The sequence below is a fragment of the Carcharhinus amblyrhynchos genome, chromosome 3, assembly GCF_965287045.1.
Source record: "Carcharhinus amblyrhynchos chromosome 3, sCarAmb.v2.hapA, whole genome shotgun sequence".
Classification (NCBI taxonomy): Eukaryota; Metazoa; Chordata; class Chondrichthyes; order Carcharhiniformes; family Carcharhinidae; genus Carcharhinus; species Carcharhinus amblyrhynchos.
Genome location: NC_137326.1, coordinates 65,072,308 through 65,090,307, shown reverse-complemented (window position 1 = coordinate 65,090,307; position 18,000 = coordinate 65,072,308). Strand labels below are relative to the sequence as shown.

Here is an 18,000-nt window from a genome sequence, read left to right as displayed (position 1 = left end):
CACATTTCTGGCCCAGATTTCCATCTTGATGAAAATCACTGTCTCTTACCAAACTGATATACTGACCTGTGCCTGATAACTTGAATGATCTATTTAAAACCATATAACCATAGAATCCCCACAGTGCAGAAGGAAGCCATTGGGCCCACTGAGTCGGCACCGACTCTCCAAAAGAGCATCTTAACCAGGCCCACATCTTCACCCTATCTCTGTCTGGCTAATCCACCTAGCCTACACATCTTCAGACACTAAACAGCAATTTATCATCTGCATATCTTTGGACACTAAGGGGCAATTTGGCATGGCCAATCCACATAACCTGCACATCTTTGGAATATGGGAGGACACTGGAGAACCTGGAGGAAACCCATATGCAGACACAAGGAGAGTGTGCAAACTGTATACAGTCATCCAAGGCTGGAATCAAACTCCAGTCAATGGTGCTTCCTACTCTTACTCTGATTAGAAGAATTTCATTAATTCTGTTTCCAATTTCTGACTCTCTCTATGTTTTATCTCTGACTCACCTGTCCTGTTTTTTCAAAATTTCAGAGTATAGACACTGCTGATAAATATATATTACCCACCCCCAACTGGCCTCAAGAAGATGGTGGTGAACTTCCTGGGCCACAGCAGTTATGTGGCAAAGGAACTTTCACAGTGCTGTGCTGAGGAATTACCAGATTTTGACTCAGCGACAGTAAAGGACAGTAAAAGAACAGAGTGGTGTATTGCTTTGAGGGAAACTTGGAAGCAGTGGTGCACACATACTACTGCTTCCCCTGTCCTTCTTAGTGGCAGAGGTCCTGGGTTTGGAAGGAGCTTTTGAAGGAGCTTTGGTGAGTTGTTGCAATGAACCTTGTAGATGATAAACATCGATGTACCAGTGGTGGAGGGAGTGAATGTATAAGGTAGTGGATGGGCAACCAAGAGAACAATAAGCTGTTTAGTCCTACATGATGTTGAACTCATTGTTGTTGCTCCAATGTCAATAGCCAACCAAGTGGAAATTATTCCATCTTACTCATTACTTATGCACTGTAGATGATGTATAGGCTCTAAGGAGTCAAAAGTAACATAAGAAACATTGTGCAGAAGGAGGCCATTTGGCCCATCGAGTCTGCACTGACCACAATCCTACCCAGGTCTATCCCCATAAGCCCATACATTTACTCTTGCTAGTCCCCCTGACACTAATCTACCTCACCTGCACATCTTTGGACTGTGGGAGGAAACCGAAGCACACAAAGGAAACCCATGCAGAGATGGGGAGAATACGCAAACTCCTCAAAGAACAGCACAGGACCAGGCACTTCGGCCCTCCAAGCCTGCACTGACCATGCTGCCTAACTGAACTAAAACCCCCTACTCTTACAGGGACCAAATCCCTCCATTCCCATCCTATTCATGTATTTGTCCAGTCTTCCCTTTCTGTACCCTCTCCAAAGCTTCCACATCCTTCTGGTAGTATGGCAACCAGAATTGAACACTATATTCCAAGTGGGGCCTAACTAAGGTTCTATAAAGCTTCAACATGACTTGCCAGTTTTTAAACTCAATGCCCCGGCCGATGAAGGCAAGCATGCCATCTTCACTACCTTCTCCACCTGTGTTGCCACTTTCATGACCTATGTACCTGAACACTCAGATCCCTTTCCCTCTTAAGGGTTCTGCCATTTACTGTATATTTCCTATCTGTATTAGACCTTCCAAAATGCACTACCTCACATTTATCCGGATTAAACTCCATCAGTCATCCCTCCGCCTAAGTCTCCAACCGATCAATATGCTGCTGTGTCCTCTGACAGTCCTCATCTGCAAATCTGCAAATTCACCAACCTTTGTGTCGTCCACAAACTTACTAATCAAACCAGTTATATTTTCTCCAAGTCATTTATATATATTACAAATAGTAAAGGTCCCAGCACTGATCCCTGAGGAATGCTACTTGTCATAGCCCTCCATTCAGAAATGCACCCTTCCTCTGTTACCCTCTATCTTCTATGACTGAATCAGTTCTGTATCCATCTGGCCAGCTCCCCTCTGATTCCGTGCAACTTCACCTTCTGTACCAGTCTGCAATGAGGGACCTTATCTTTAAATAAGTTTTTTATGTCAGTCTTCACGGAGGAGGACACAAATAGCTTACCGAATATTAAAGATAGAGGGTTGGTAGGAGATGAGGTCCTTAATACTGTTACTAGAGAGGTAGTGCTTGGTAGACTAATGGGACTGAAGGTAGACAAGTCCCCGGGACTGGATGGAATGCATCCCAGGGTTCTGAAAGAAATGGCAGAAGTAATAGCAGATGCCTTAGTATTTATTTATCAAAATTTGCTGGACTCTGGGGAAGCGCTGGCGGATTGGAAAACCGCTGTTACGCTGCTGTTTAAAAAAGGTAGCAGACAAAAGGCGGGTAACTACAGGCCGGTTAGCTTAATGTCCGCAGTTGGAAAAATGCTAGAATCCATCATCAAAGAAGAAATAGCAGGACACCTAAAAAAGGATGGTTTGATCAAGCAGACGCAGCACGGGTTCATGAAGGGAAAGTCGTGTTTAACGAACTTACTGGATTTTTATGAAGATGTGACTAGTGCGGTAGACAGAGGGGAACCGGTAGATGTGTTGTTTTTAGATTTCCAGAAGGTGTTCAATAAGGTGCCTCACAAAAGGTTGCTGCAGTAGGTTAGGGTACACGGAGTTGGGGGTGAAGTTTTAGCATGGATTGAGGATTGGTTACCTAACAGGAAGCAGAGAGTTGGAATCAACGGATGCTTTTCTGGTTGGCAGTTGGTGACTAGTAGAGTGCTGCAGGGATCAGTGCTGGGGCCTCAACTGTTTACCATTTATACAGACGATCTGGAGGAGGGGGCTGAATGTAGGGTAACAAAGTTTGCTGATGACATGAAGATGAGTGGAAAAGTGAATTGCGTGGAGTACGTGGAAAGTCTTCAGAGAGATCTGGATAGGCTGAGTAAGTGGGCGAGGACCTGGCAGATGGAGTATAACGTTAGCAAATGTGAGGTTATCCACTTTGGTAGAAATAATAGTAGGAGGGAATATTATTTAAAGGGTGAAAAGCTGCAGTGTGCTACTGTGTAGAGGGACCTGGGGGTCCTTGTGCACAGATCGTAAAAACTCAGTCTGCAGGTGCAGCAGGAGATCAAGAAGGCGAATGGAATGTTGGCCTTTATCGCGAGGGGGATAGAATATAAAAGCAGGGAGGTCTTGCTGCAACTGTACAGGGCACAGGTGAGGCCGCAACTGGAGTACTGTGTGCAGTTTTGGTCTGCTTATTTGCGAAAGGATACATTGGCCTTGGAGGGAGTACAGAGAAGGTTCACCAGGCTGATACCAGAGATGAGGGGGTTAGCTTATGAGGAGAGATTAAATAGACTCGGTCTGTACTTGTTGGAGTTTAGAAGGCTGAGGGGGGATCTTATAGGGACTTACAAGATAATGAAGGGGCTAGATAGGGTAGAGGTAGGGAGATTCTTTCCGCTTAGAAAGGAAAACAGAGCTAGAGGGCACAGCCTCAAAATAAGGTGGCGGGGGGGCGCAGTTTAGAACAGAGTTGAGGAGGAACTTCTTCACTCAAAGGGTGGTGAATCTCTGGAATTCTCTGCCCATTGAAGTGGTGGAGTCTACCTCATTGAATATATTTAAGTCATGGGTAGATAGGTTTTTGACAGACAAGGGAATTAAGGGTTATGGGGAGAAAGCGGGAAAGTGGAACTGATCCACTTCAATTCAGCCATGATCTTATTGAATGGGGGGCAGGCTCGAGGGGCTGGATGGCCTACTCCTGCTCCTATTTCTTATGTTCTTATGTTCAAAGGCCTTACTGAAATCCACATAGACAACATCCACAGCTCTACCCTCCTCAATCATCTTCGTCACTTCTCGGAAAGCTAGATCAGGTTAGTGAGACATGACTTCCCCTTCTCAAAACCATGTTGCCTCTCACTAATACGTCCACTTATTTCCAAGTGGGAGTAAATCCTGTTTCGAAGAATCCTATCCAATAATTTCCCAACACTGACATAAGGCCCACTGGCCTGTAATTACCTGGATTATCCTTGCTACCCTTCTTAAATAAAGGGACAACATTTGCTATTCTCCAATCCTCTGGGACCTCCCCTGGAAGAAGTCTCACAACACCAGGTTAAAGTCCGACAGGTTTATTTGGCAGCAAACGCCACTAGCTTTCGGGACTTTGTGCCTTCCTCAGGTGAGTAGGGAGTTCTGATCACAAACAGGGCATATAAAGGCACACACTCAGTTTACAGAATACTGATTAGAATGCGAGTCTTTACAGCTGATCAAGTCTTAAAGATGCAGACAATGTGAGTGGAGATAGCATTAAGCATAGGTTAAAGAGATGTGTGCCGTCTCCAGACAGGATAGTAAGTGAGATGTTGCAAGTCCAGGCAAGTCATGGGGGTTACAAATAGTTTGACATGAACCCAAGATCCCGTTTGAGGCTGTCCTCATGTGTGTGGAACTCAGCTATCAGTTTCTGCTCAGCGACTCTGCGCTATCATTCACCTGATGAAGGTGCTACCAAATAAACCCTGTTGGACTTTAACCTGCTGTTTACCCCAGTCCAACGCCGGCACCTCCACATCATGACCTCCCCTGGAGCCAGTGAGGATACAAAGATTTCTCTCAAGGCCCCTGCAATTTCCTCCTTCGTCTCTCTCAGTATTCTGGGACATATCTCAAGAGGCCTTGGAGACTTATCCTCCTTAATGTTTCTCAAGATCCTCAATACCTCTTCCTTTCTGATCTCATCATGACTCAAACTATCTACACACCCTTCCCAGACTCATCATCCACAAAGTCCTTTGGTGAATGCTGACCAAAGTACTCACTGAATTTCCTCTGACTCCACACATAGATTCCCTCCCCTGTCCTCGAATGGGCCAGCCCTCTCCCTGGCTACCCTTTTGCTCTTTATATATGCATAAAAGGCCTTAGGAATTTCCTTAATCCTGTTGGCCAACGACTTTTTGTGATCACTTTTAGCCCTCCTTACCCCTTACTTAAGTTTCTTTCTACTTTCAGACAGTGACCCAAACCAGGAATTGAACCCGGGTCTCTGGCGCTGTGAGGTAGCAGTGCTAATACGGTGCCACCATGCTGTCCACCAGAATTCCCAGCCTCTCATCTGTTCTTGAAGCCATGACATTAGGGATGTGCTTGAATTGAGAACCCTCTTCTACTGTGTTGGAACCATGTGCTGGCTGGGTCCTCTCCACTCTTGATGTGAACCTGTCATTTCTTGTGTACTTAGATTTTCATGCTTCATTTTCACCAGCCTCTCTTCCACAAATATTCTGCATCCTGTACATCCCTCTACTCTCCAAAGTCCTTGAAATTGCAGGCACGTGACTGAATTAGTCTGCAGGACCTGTGGATTTGGTGTCACCTTGGTGAGTTAAAATCCAGAAATTGGCAATGCATCATAGAGCTGGCCTCAGCACACTAATTTCTGCAGTTAACTCCAGCCTGTTAATCTGCATGCAACAAAACCCCTTAAAAGATTCACAATCACCCAATTGTGATTCACAATCACCCAATTGGGGCCATCCAGACTCAAATGTTAGCTCCATTCTCTTTCCACAGATGTTTTCAGATCTTATAGGAATAGAATCATAGAATCCCTGCAGTGCAGGAGGTGGCCAATTGGCCCATCAAGCCTGTACCACCAACAATCCCACCCAGGCCCTATTCCTGTAACTCTTGCTAGTCTGCCTGACACTAATGGGCACTTTAGCATATGCAACCTAACTCGTTTCTCAGCCTTTTGGCAAAGATCAAGTATAGTATCTGTTCTTATCAGTTTAATATCTGATACATCCTCTATCTGGGGGCCAAATATAGGACATCACGGTGGCACTGCTGCCTCCCAGTGCCAGGGGCCTGGGTTTGATTCCTGGCTTGGGTCACTGTGTGGAGTTTGCGCGTTCTTCCTGCATCTGTGGGGGTTTCCTCCAGGTGCTCTGGTTTCCTCCCACAGTCCAAAGGTGTGCGGGTCAGGTTGATTGGCCATGTTAAATTGCCCCTTAGTGTCAGGGGGTTAGTAGTGTAAATTAGTGGGGTTAAGGGATAGGGCCAGGGTGGGATTGTGATAGGTGCAGACTTGGTGGGCCTCTTTCTGCGCTGCAAGGATTCTATGGACTCGCACATCTTTGGACTGTAGGAGGAAACCGGAGCAATTAGATTAAACCCACACAGACATGGGGAAAACCTGCAAACTCCACACAGACAGTCACCAGAGCCCAGAACTGAACCTGGGTCTCTGGCACTGTGAGGCAGCAGTGCTAACCACTGGCCTGCTGAGATGTTCCAGCATTTTCTGTTTTGCTTTCTCCTTCCTGATGGTTTCCAGACTCATTTGGTTTCCATCTATTTTGGGGTAGTAAGGTCAATTACTTCTGGCCAGTTTTAGTCACATGATCAATATTTCCGATTGTTCACCCCAGAATGATTTGGAAGTCCAAAGCCATTGCTACACAAGGGGGAAATGGATGGGTTATTCACACTTGCTTATGATAAATGGTTTCTCCCCAGCTGCCTTTCTTGAGCTTCGAATTTGAGAAATTAAGTCTGAACTTGAGTTTTGTGTACTTATCAAGTCAATGTGAGATGTAAATTCACAAGTGGCTTCACACTGTGAACCTCTATTCAAGGGAGGGCATTCAACTTTTAAATCTTTTAAATTTTAAGAACTTTTCAGAAGCATATTCAGACATGAGTTGATCTTGTCTCTAGTGCTGCTGGGGAAGGTTTAAACTTATGTGGCAGGGGAATGGGAACCAATGCAGGAAGTTAGAGGGAAGTAAAGTGGAGACAGTAACCAAAGGCAGTCAGGAGAAAAGCAAAAGGCAGAGAAACCAAAGTTAAAAATCAAAAAAGGGCCACAGTGGAGTAGAGTACTGAAGTCTGTGAAGAACTCAGTGAATGGGTCCAGTATGGCTGAGAGAAATAAAACACAGGGAGAGCGCACAATACATAATCAGACCGATGGTCTGAGAGAGCAAGGCAGAGAGCAAAGGGAAACTTCAATTATTTCAATGCAAGAGGCCTGATGGGCAAGACAGATGAACTCGGAGCATGGATGGGTACATGGAACTGGGATATTATAGCTGTTACTAAAACATGGCTAAGGGAGGATCAGGGCTGTCCAACGAGGGGCATACACACGACGGGTCGTACTTGGGCTGCTCTTGGTTTTTCGAGATTGGCCTAGTGCTTCATGTCGTTAGTGTGTGCCTAAACTGGACCAGATACTGGGCAAGACGACAGCTCAGTGACTATCACTGATTGCTGTGCTGGCACATGGATTTGGGCCAGTGTCTGCGGGAGTTTGCGCATTCTCCCCATGCTTGTGTGGGTTTTCTCCGGGTGCTCCAGTTTCCTCCCACACCCCAAAGATGTGCTGTTAGGCTGATTGGCAGTAATAAATTGTCCCTAAATTAGTTCCCCTCGATGTGGATGGCCATAAAACATTAGACAAGGGTCATGGGTGGAGGGGGGGACTGGTGGTGTTGGGCGGCGCGGGCTCGTTGGGCCAAAGGGCCTGTTTCCTGGGCTGTTTTTGTTCTTTGTTCAATGTTCCAGGGTACAGATCCTATAGGAAAGAGGAGATACAGGATGCTACAGGAGGTAAGAGAGGAGAGGGAGTTGCATTTTTGATTAGAGAGAAGATCACGGCACTACAGAGAGGGGACATATCCAAGGGTTCATCCACTGAGTCTATATGGGTAGAACTGAAAATAAGAAAGGTGAAGTAGAGAAATGATACTGGGAAAATTGATGGCATTGAAGGTGGATAAATCCCCTGGACCTGATAATTTACATCCCAGAGTACTGAAGGAAATGGCTTTGGAAATAGTGAATGCATTGGTGGTCACAGAAATCATAGGATCATAAAAACCTGACAGTACCAAAAGAGGCCATTCAGCCCATTGAGTCTGCACCAATCACAATCCTACTCAGCTCCTACCCCAGATCCCTATACATTTACCCACTAATCCCTCTAACCTACACATCTCAGGACACTAAGGCTGTTTTTTTTTAGCGTGGCCAACCAACCTAACCCATACATCTTTGGACTGTGGGAGGAAACCAGAGCACCCAGAGAAAACAAACACAGATATGAGGAGAATGTACAAACTCCACACAGACAGTGACCCAAGCCAGGGATTGAACCCAGGTCCCTGGAGCTGTGAAGCAGCAATGCTAACCACTGTGCTACCGTGCTGCCCGTCATCTTCCAGGATTCTATAGACTCGGAACAGTCCCTGCAAATTGGAGGGTAGCTAATGTCACCCCAATGTTCAAAACGAGAGGTTAAAAACAAAATAGGGAATTATAGGCCAGTAAGCTTAACATTGGTAGTGGGAAAAATTATCAAATCCATTATCAAGGACTTTATAGCAGAGCATTTAGAAAGCAGTGGCAGGATCAGATAGAGTCAGCATGGATTTATGAAGGGGAAATCATGCTTGACAAAACTATTGGAATTCTTTGAAGATGTAACTGTTAGAGTTGGGGAAGTCAGTCACTGTGGTATATTTGGACTTTCTGAAAATGTTTGACAAAGTCCCGCATAAGAGATTATCATGCAAGATTGAAGTGCATGAGATTGGAGGAAGTGCATTGAGATAGAAAACTGGTTGGCAGAGAGGAAACAAAGAATATAGAACGTAGAACAGTACAGCACAGTACAGCCCTTCGGCTCTCGATATTGTGCTGAGCTATGTCTGAATCCAAGATCAAGCTATCCCACTCCCTATCATTCTGGTGTGCTCCACGTGCCTATCCAATAACTGCTTGAAAGTTCCTAAAGTATCCGACTCCACTATCACAGCAGACAGTGCATTCCACACCCCAATCACTCTCTGAATAAAGAACTTACCTCAGACATCCCTCCTATATCTCCCACGATGAACCTTATAGTTATGTCCCCTGGTAAAAGCCACATCCACCCAAGGAAATAGTCTCTGCATGTCCATTCTATCTATCTCCCTCATTATCTTATAAACTTCTATTAAGTCGCTTCTCATCCTCCTCTGCTCTAAAGAGAAAAGCCCCAGCTCCCTCAACCTTTCCTTGTAACACCTACCCTCCAAACCAGACAGCATCCTGGTAAATCTCTGGACTCTCTCCAATGTTTCCACATCCTTCTTATAGTGAGGTGACCAGAATGGCACACAATATTCCAAATGTGGTCTCAGCAAGGTCCTGTATAGTTGCAGCATAACCCCACGGCTCTTAAACTCAAACCCCCTGTTAATAAACGCTACGAGTAGGAGTTAATGGGTCCTTTTCAAATGGGCAGGCAGCAACTAGTGGGGTGCCACAGGGATCGGTGCTGGGATCCAGCTATTCACAATATATATTAATGATTTGGATGAGGAATAAAATGTAACATATCAAAGTTTGCAGATGGGAGGGTGAACTGTGATGAAGATGAGAGACTCTTCAGCATGATCTGGACAGGTTGGGTGAGCGGACAAATCAATAGCAGATGCAGAATAATTTGGTAAATGTAGGTTATTCACTTTGCAAGCAAAAACAAGAAGGCAGATTACTACCTGAATGGCTGTAAATTGGGAGAGGGGAGTGTGCAGCAGAACCTGGGTGTGCTTGTGCACCAGCTGCTGAAGGTAAGCGTGCAGGTGCAGCAGGCAGTAAAGAAGGCAAATGGCATGTTGGCCTTCACTGCGAGAGATTTCAAGTACAGGAGCAGGGATGTGTTTTTGCAATTATACAGGGCCTTGGTGGGACCACACTTAGAGTATTGTGTGCAGTTTTGGTCTCCTTTTCTGAGGAAGGATGTTCTTGCAGCGAAGGTTTACCAGACTGATTCCAGGGATGGTGGGACTGATATATGAGGAGAGATTGACTAGGTTAGGATTGCTTCTGCTGGAGTTCAAATGAACGAGGGGGATTTCATAGAGACTTATAAAATTCTAACAGCACTAGACAGGGTAGATGCAGGGAGGATATTCCCGATGGTGCAGGAATCCAGAACCAGGGGTTGAGGATTCGGGTAGACCATTTAGGATGGAGGTGAGGAGACATTTCTTCAACCAAAGAGTGGTGAGCCTGTAGAATTCATTACCATAGGAAGTAGTTGATGCCAAAACATTGAATGTATTCAAGCAGCACTTGGGGCGACTGGGAACAAAGCAGGGGAAAAAGCAGGATTAAGCTATTGAGTTGGATGATCAGCCATGACCATGATGAATGGTGGAGCAGACTTAAAAGGCTGAATGCCCTCCTCCTGTTCCTCCCTTCTATGTTTCTATGTGATCTGATAGATGTCTACAAAATAATGAGAGGCATAGATGAGCTAGATAGTCAACATCTTTTTCCAAGGGTAGGGGAGTCTAAAACTAAAAGTTTCACGTGAGAGATACAAAAGGGTCCAGACGGGCAATTTTTTCACTCAGAGGGTGGTAAATGTCTGGAACAAGCTGCCAGAAACAGTAGTAGAGGCAAATACAATTTTGTTTTTTAAAAAGCATTTAGACAGTTACATGGGAAAGATGGGTATAAAGGGATATGGACCAAATGCAAGCAATTGGGACTAGCTTAGTGGTTAAAAGCTGGGTGGCATGGACAAGTTGGGACGAAGGGCCTGTTTCCCTGCTGTAAACCTCTAGGACTCTATCTGGATGATGAAAGAAAGAAATTAAGATGAAGCACAAAAAGTGTCACATGTCAGGTGGACAATACATCTGAGAAGCAGGATGAACGTACAGGGATCAGAGAAATGAAAAAGCAATTAAGAGAAGCAAAGATAGAATATGAGAATAGACTAGCAGCTCACACTAAAGGGAATTTACAAGTCTTTATTGGCATACACATATTTAAAGGGTGGAAAGAGAGTAAGGATTAGGGACCAAAAAAGTGATTTACATACGGAGACAGGGGCATGACTGAGGTATTAAATGAATATTTTACATCAGGATGAAAATGCTGCACTGCTCATGGCTGGCACAGTGGTTACCACTGCTTCTTCACATCACCAACGATCCAGATTCGATTCCCGGCTTGGGTCACTGTCTGTGCGGAGTCTACACATTCTCCCCGTGTCTGCGTGGACTTCCTCCAGGTGCTCGAGTTTCCTCCCACAGTCCCAAAGATGTGCAGGTTAGGTTGATTGGCTGTGCTAAATTGCCCCTTAGTGTCAGGGGAACTAGCTGGAAGGAATGCATGGGGTTGTGGGGATAGTGCCTGGGTGGGATTGTTTCGGTGCAGAATTGATGGGCCGAATGGCCTCCTCCTGCACTGTAGGAGTCTACGATTCATTATGAAAGAGGAATCAATTCAAAAACTTGAAGGATTTAGAATTGATAAGGATGAGGTATTGTTTAATAACATCTATTTTTTCTCATGGTAAATTTGTTATTTGATATCCACATATGTGCCTCAGTCGAAACCTCTATTGACCATTTTGATGGTTTCGGCTGGCAATTCCACTCAGGTTAACTTGTACATATTTCAGTAAATCCTATCAAGGAGATCCCAAAAATGGTGTCAATATCTCAGTCCCCTTACCTGGCACAAGTACGAGTGGTTTGCTCAGAATTGTCATAGAATCCCTATAGTGCAGTAGAAGGCCATTCGGCCCATCGAATCTACACTGACCACAATCCCACATATGGACCCTGCTACTCCCCTAACACTTGGGTCAATTTAGCATGGCGAATCAACATAATTCACGTACTTTCGAGCAGTGGGAGGAAACCCACACAGACACAGCAGAATGTGCAAACTCCACACGGACCATGACCCAAGGCGCCTGGTGCTGTAAGGCAGCAGTGCTAACCACTTCAACACAGTTCAAGGGGTGGCACGATCTCTTATGGAAAGGAGAACTTTTCAGTTGCAGTTTTGCCTGCTAATCTTTGATTCCAAATTATCAGGGTCAGAACCTTTCTTACCCCAATCTGGGACCTCTGGATTGCTCCTTGTGCACTTCCAGAACCAAAGTGATTCAAAGATTACTGTCTCCTAAATGTTCAAAACTGACATTTGATCCACTTGGCATAGCTCATTCCCAAGAACCAGGTCCAGCAGTGCTTCCTTCTTTATTGGATTGGAAACACCCTGCTGTAAAAAAAATTCCTGAACACACTTTAGCAGCTCTTGTTCCTCACTGCCCTTTACAATACCATCCAGACTACGTTCAGACTACTGAACTGCCCATTAGAACAATGAAGTGGCTGGTCATAGAGACAGTGGGGAACCCAGTGATCAGCCACCCCGTTGGTGGCGGATCACCCAGACTTAGAGTGGATCACTTGGACCGGGAGGCGGATCACCCAGGCTGTGGTGGATCATCGAGACTGGGAGGCGTATCACCCAGACTGAGAGGCGGGACACCCAGAAGCTATCATTTTAGTTTGATTTTTAAACACTTTTCCCAAAGAGGAACTCCCTTTTCAAACATCAACATTGTTAACTAAGCTTTCCAGAAAGAGAGCAATTGTTGTTCACACATTACTGCACTCATCTGAACACCATGGATTATGCTGACACATACCTGGATTCTTTGAGGAGAAGATACTGGAGATTCTGTGGAGATTATCTGGATTTTCTGAGGAGGACTGGTCATCACCGGTGATCCTGACAGTGTGGCCTGAACCACAGTACCAGTGACTTGAGCATGAACTTGTGTGGTCTAGAATAAAATAATTCAAAATAAATATATTAAGGAATATTTACATGATAAATGTGAATCTGGAGTCCCAGATCCAAAGCTAGACTCCATAAAGACAGCAGAGTTTTCCTTACTGAAAGGACATTCATGCAATGAACAGGTTTTTACAGTAATCTGGTGGTTTTGTGGTCATTTGGTATACTGACTTCTAACCAGCCGGATTTATTAATAAATTAATATGTCCAGCTGCCACAGTGGGATTTCAACTCATGGCTCCTTGGTGAGGTAGACAATTGGATACAAAATTGGTTTGATGACAAAAGAGAGGGTAGTTGTAGTGTTGTTTTTCAAACTGGAGGCCTGTGACCAGCAGTGTACCTCAGGGATCGGTGCTGGGTCCACTGATACTTGTCACTAATATTAATGATTTGGATGGGAATTTAGGAGGCGGATGTGGTTTGTATGGACTTCAGCAAGGCGTTCGATAAGGTCCCCATAGCAAGACTTCTTGAGAAAGTGAGAGGGTATGGGATCCAGTTCTGGATCCTTGTGGATCCAGAACTGGCTTGCCCACAGAAGGCAGAAAGTGGTTGTGGATGGGTCTTTTTCTGTATGAAGGGCAGTCACCAGTGGAGTACCCCAGGGATCTGTTCTGGGACCCTTGCTGTTTATAATTTTCACAAATGACCTGGATGAGGAAGTGGAGGGATGGGTTGGTAAGTTTGCCGACGAGCGAAGGTTGGTGGTGTTGTGGATAGTCCGGAGGGATGTCAGAAGTTGCAGCATGACATAGATAGGATGCAAGACTGGGCGGTGAAGTGGCAGATGGACTTCAACCCGGATAAATGTGTAGTGGTCCATTTTGGCAGGTCCAATGGGATGAAGGAGTATAACATCAAGGGTAAGACTCTTAGCAGTGTGGAGGATCAGAAGGACCGTAGGGTCCGGGTCCATAGGACTCTTAAATCGGCCTCGCAGGTACAGGATGTGGTCAAGAAGGCGTATGGTGTACTGGCCTTCATCAATCGAGGGATCGAGTTTAGGAGTCAGGAGATAATGCTGCAGCTTTATAAGACCCTTGTCAGACCCCACTTGGAGTACTGTGCGCGGTTCTAGTCGCCTCATTACAAGAAAGACGTGGAAGCTATTGAAAGGGTGCAGAGGAGATTTACAAGGATGTTGTCTGGATTGGGTGGCATGCCTTATGAGGATAGGTTGAGGGAGCTTGCTCTTTTCTCCCTGGAGAGACAAAGGATGAGAGGCGACCTGATAGAGGTTTATAAGATGTTGAGAGTATAGATCGGGTGGATTCTCAGAGGCTATTTCCCAGGGCTGAAATGGTTGCTACAAGAGGACACAGGTTTAAGGTGCTGGGGAGTAGGTACAAAGGAGATGTCAGGGGTAAGTTTTTCACTCAGGGGGTGGTGAGTGAGTGGAATCGGCTGCCATCGATGGTGGTGGAGGTGAACTCGTTGGGGTCTTTTAAGATGAGTACATGGGATTTAATGGGATTGAGGGTTATATGGAGGTAGGGATATGATCAGCGCAACTTGTGGGCGGGCCGAAGGGCCTGTTTGTGCTGTAGTTTTTCTATGTTCTCTATGTTTCTTGCGAAAGAATTAGTTGAAATTCGACCCTGGTTTACTACATCAATCTGTCTGCAAGGCAGCCCACTTGCTGAGAACGCAGGAGGATAATTGCTCCTAGTTATGGAGGTGATTATTTAATCGGAGTTAATGCAATTTTGTTATTTTTTTGGGTTGTCCCCTGAGGTTTCAGAGGTTTGCTGAGTTTGACAAGAGAAGATTCTGGGGAAAGTGAAAGATCTGAAGGTGGGTAAATTGCCTGGACCAGATGGGACTACATCCCAGGGTTCTAAAAGAGATAGCTGAGGAGATTGTGGAAGCATTAGTGGTGATAGTTCAAGAATCACTGGAGGCAGGGAGGGTACCAGAGTACCAGAAAGTAGTTAATGTAACACTGCTGTTTAAGAAGGGAGGGAGGCAGCAGACAGGAAAATTATAGGCCGGTTAGCCTGACTTCAGTCATTGGCAAGTTTTGAGAGTCCATTATTAAAGATGAGTTCGTGGGGTACTTGGAAGTGCATGGTAAAATAGGACTAAGTCAGCACAGCTTTGTCAAAGGATGGTCATGTCTGACGTTCTGTGAGGAGGTAACAAGGAAATTAGATAAAGCAGAACCAGTGGACACATTTTATCTAGATTTCCAGAAGATTTCTAGAAAGAGTGCAGAAAAGATTTACTAGGATGCTACCAGGACCTGATGGTTTGAGTTATGAGGAGAGACTGGTCGACTGGGACTTTTTTCTCTGGAGTGTAGAAGACTTAGGGGTGATCTTACAGAGGTCTATAAAATAATGAGGGGCATAGATTCGCTACATAGTTAATATCTTTTCCCAAAGGTAGGGGAGTCAAAAACTAGAGGGCATAGGTTTAAGGTGAGAGAGGAGAGATACAAAAGAGTCCAGGGTGGCAATTCTTTCACACAGAGGGTGATGAGAGTCTGGAACAAGCTGCCAGAGGCATTTATAAAGGGAGGTACAATTTCATCTTTTAAAAAGCATTGGATAGACAGTTACATGAGTAAGATGGGTATAGAGGGATATGGGCCAAATGCAGGGAATTGAGGCTAGCTTAATTGCTAAAAAAAAAAGGGCGGCATGGACAAGTTGGGCCTCTGTGACTCTAAGGCCTTTGACAAGGTCCTGCATAGGAGACTGTTAAATAAGAGCTCATGGTGTTCAGATTAAGATTTTGGCATGCGTAGAGGTTTGGCTGACTGGCAGAGGCAAAAAGTGGGGATAAAGGGGTCTTTTTCAGGATGGCAGTCAATGACTAGTGGTGTGCCTCCCAGGGGTTGGTGCTGGGTCCACAACTTTTCACAATATACATTAATGATTTGGAAAAAGGAACTGAAGGCACTGTTGCTAAGTTTGCAGAAAATTCAAAGATATGTAGAGAGACAGGCAGCATTGAGAAAGCAGGAAGGCTGCTGAAGGACTTGGACAGGCTAGAGAGTGGGCAAAGAAGTGACAGATGGAATATATGTGGAAAAGTGTGAGGTTATGCACTTTGGAAGGAGGAATGGAGGCATAGACTATTTTCTAAATGGGGAAATGCTTAGGAAATCACAAGCACAAAGGGACTTGGGAGTCCTTGTTCAAGATTCTCTTAACGTTAATGTGCAGGTTCAGTCAGCAGTTAAGAAGGCACATGTAGTGCTAGCAATCATGTCAAGAGGGCCAGAATACAAGAGTAGGGATATACTTCTGAAGCTGTATAAGACCCTTATACAGCTTCAGACCCCATTTGAAGTGTTGAGAGTAGTTTTGGGCCTTGTATTTAAGGAAGCATGTGCTGGGTCCAGAGGAGTTTCACAAGAATGATCCCTGGAATGAGGAGCTTGTCATATGAGGAATAGTTGAGGACTCTGGGTCTGTACTCATTGGAGTTTAGAAGGATGTGGTGAGGGATCTTATTGAAATTTACAGGATACTGCGAGGCCTGGATAGAGTGGACATGGAGAGGATGTTTCTGCTAGTAGGGAAAACTAGGACTTGAAAATTGCAGCTATGAGGAGAAATTGATTAGATGAGAGTTGTTTTCCTTGGAACAGAAGAGGCTGAGGTGAAACTAATTGAGGCATACAAAATTATGACAGGTCTAGTGGGAATAAACATTGATTTACGGTGATTAGTAGAAGATTAGAGGGGACATGAGGAAAAGTTTTTTCACCCAGACGGTAGAGAGCGTCTGGAATTCACTGCCCAACTTAGAGGTTGAGGCAGAAATACTCAGCTTGTTTAAAAGGCATCTGGATCTGTGTCTGAAGTGCTGAAACCTGCAAGGATCTGGACCAGGTGCTGGAAAGTGCGATAAAATGTGTGGTCAGTTTCTTTTTTCCTTCCAATATAAAAGCAAAATATTGCAGATGCTGGCAGCGTATGTGGAGAAAGACAGAATGAATAGAATCATAGAATTTTACAGCAGTGGAGGAGGCCATTTGGACCAATGTGTCTGCACTGGCTACGGAAAAAACTACTTGGAAGTGTCATGGAGGCAGGTTCAATTGAGACATTCAAGAGGGTGTTAGATGATTATTTGAATAGAAACAATGTACAGAGGTATGGGAAAAAGGTAGGGGAATGGCACAAAGTCATGGTGTTAGTTTGCAGAGCTGGTGCTGATACAATATCTTCCTCCTGCACTGTAACAATTCTGTGATTCTGTGAAAGGAATGTAGGCCAGGGGTGCTTTGCGTAGTGAGATAGAAAATATGGTGAAACTAAAGAGGGTATTTGATGGTTGTCAGGTCAATTCTTCCAAGAAGTCAGATAATACAATAAAGCCGAGGTGGAAGTTAAAGAGGGAAAATAAAGTTAAAATTCAAAATTGGGGCAGGGCCAATTTTAATGATATCAGACAGGAGTAGACAGAGTCTGTAGAAAGGCAAAGAGACATCTGTTAAGTGGGAGGCTTTCAAAAGTATGTTAACCAGGATTCAGAGTAAGTACATTCCTCTGAGAGTGAAGGACAAGAGAAGTAAGGAACCCTGGGTGACTTGGGATATTGAGTCCCTAGTCAAGAAGAAGGAGGAGGCACATGATATGTATAGGCCGCTGGGATCAAGTGGATCCCTTGAAGAATATAGAGGGTGTAGGAGTAGAATTAAGAGAGAAATCAGGATGGCAAAAAGGGGATTGTTTTGGCAGATAAGGCACAGGAGGATCCAAAGAGCTTCTACAAATGCATGAAGGGCCAAAGTGTAACTAGGGGGAGGGTAGGGCCTCTTAAGGATCAACAAAGTCATCTATGTGCAAATCCACAAGAGATGGGTGAGATCCTGAATGAATATTTCTCATTAGTATTTACTGTTAAGAAAAGCAAGGATGTCAGGGAACTTGAGGAAATAAAGGTGTGCACATATAACAGGAGGAGGTGCTGGAAGTCTTAAAGCGCATCAAGATAGATAAATGCTCAGGACCTGGTGAAGTGTACCCCAGGACATTGTGAGCAGCTAGGGGGGAAATTGTGGGTCCCCTAGCAGAGATAGTCATAAGTGAGGTGCCTGAAAATTGGAGGGTGCAAATGTTGTGCCTTTGTTTAAGAAGGGTTGCAGGGGAAAGCCTGGGAACTGCAGACTGGTGAGCCTCACATCTATAGTGGGTAAGTTGTTGGAAAGTATTTTAAGAGACAGGATCTACAGGCATTTAAAGATGCAAGGACTGATTAGGGACAGTCAGCATGACTTTGTGATTGGAAAATCATGTCTCACAAATTTCATTGAGTTTTTTGAAA

The 18,000-nt window shown here is 44.8% G+C and overlaps 1 protein-coding gene and 1 pseudogene across 1 annotated transcript in view; one reads left to right on the top strand and one right to left on the bottom strand.

Moving 5' to 3' along the window:
* The window catches only part of LOC145340407 (nuclear receptor subfamily 2 group C member 2-like), a 263,492-nt gene that overhangs the window by 188,320 nt on the left and 57,172 nt on the right, over window positions 1-18,000 (bottom strand). The window contains exon 2 of the mRNA XM_080184880.1: window positions 12,566-12,703. Within this exon, the coding sequence (XP_080041006.1) occupies window positions 12,566-12,637 (72 nt within the window). The 5' untranslated portion in view covers window positions 12,638-12,703. The remainder of the gene's footprint in view (window positions 1-12,565; window positions 12,704-18,000) is intronic.
* On the top strand, window positions 5,794-5,894 carry LOC145341664 (U2 spliceosomal RNA; annotated as a pseudogene).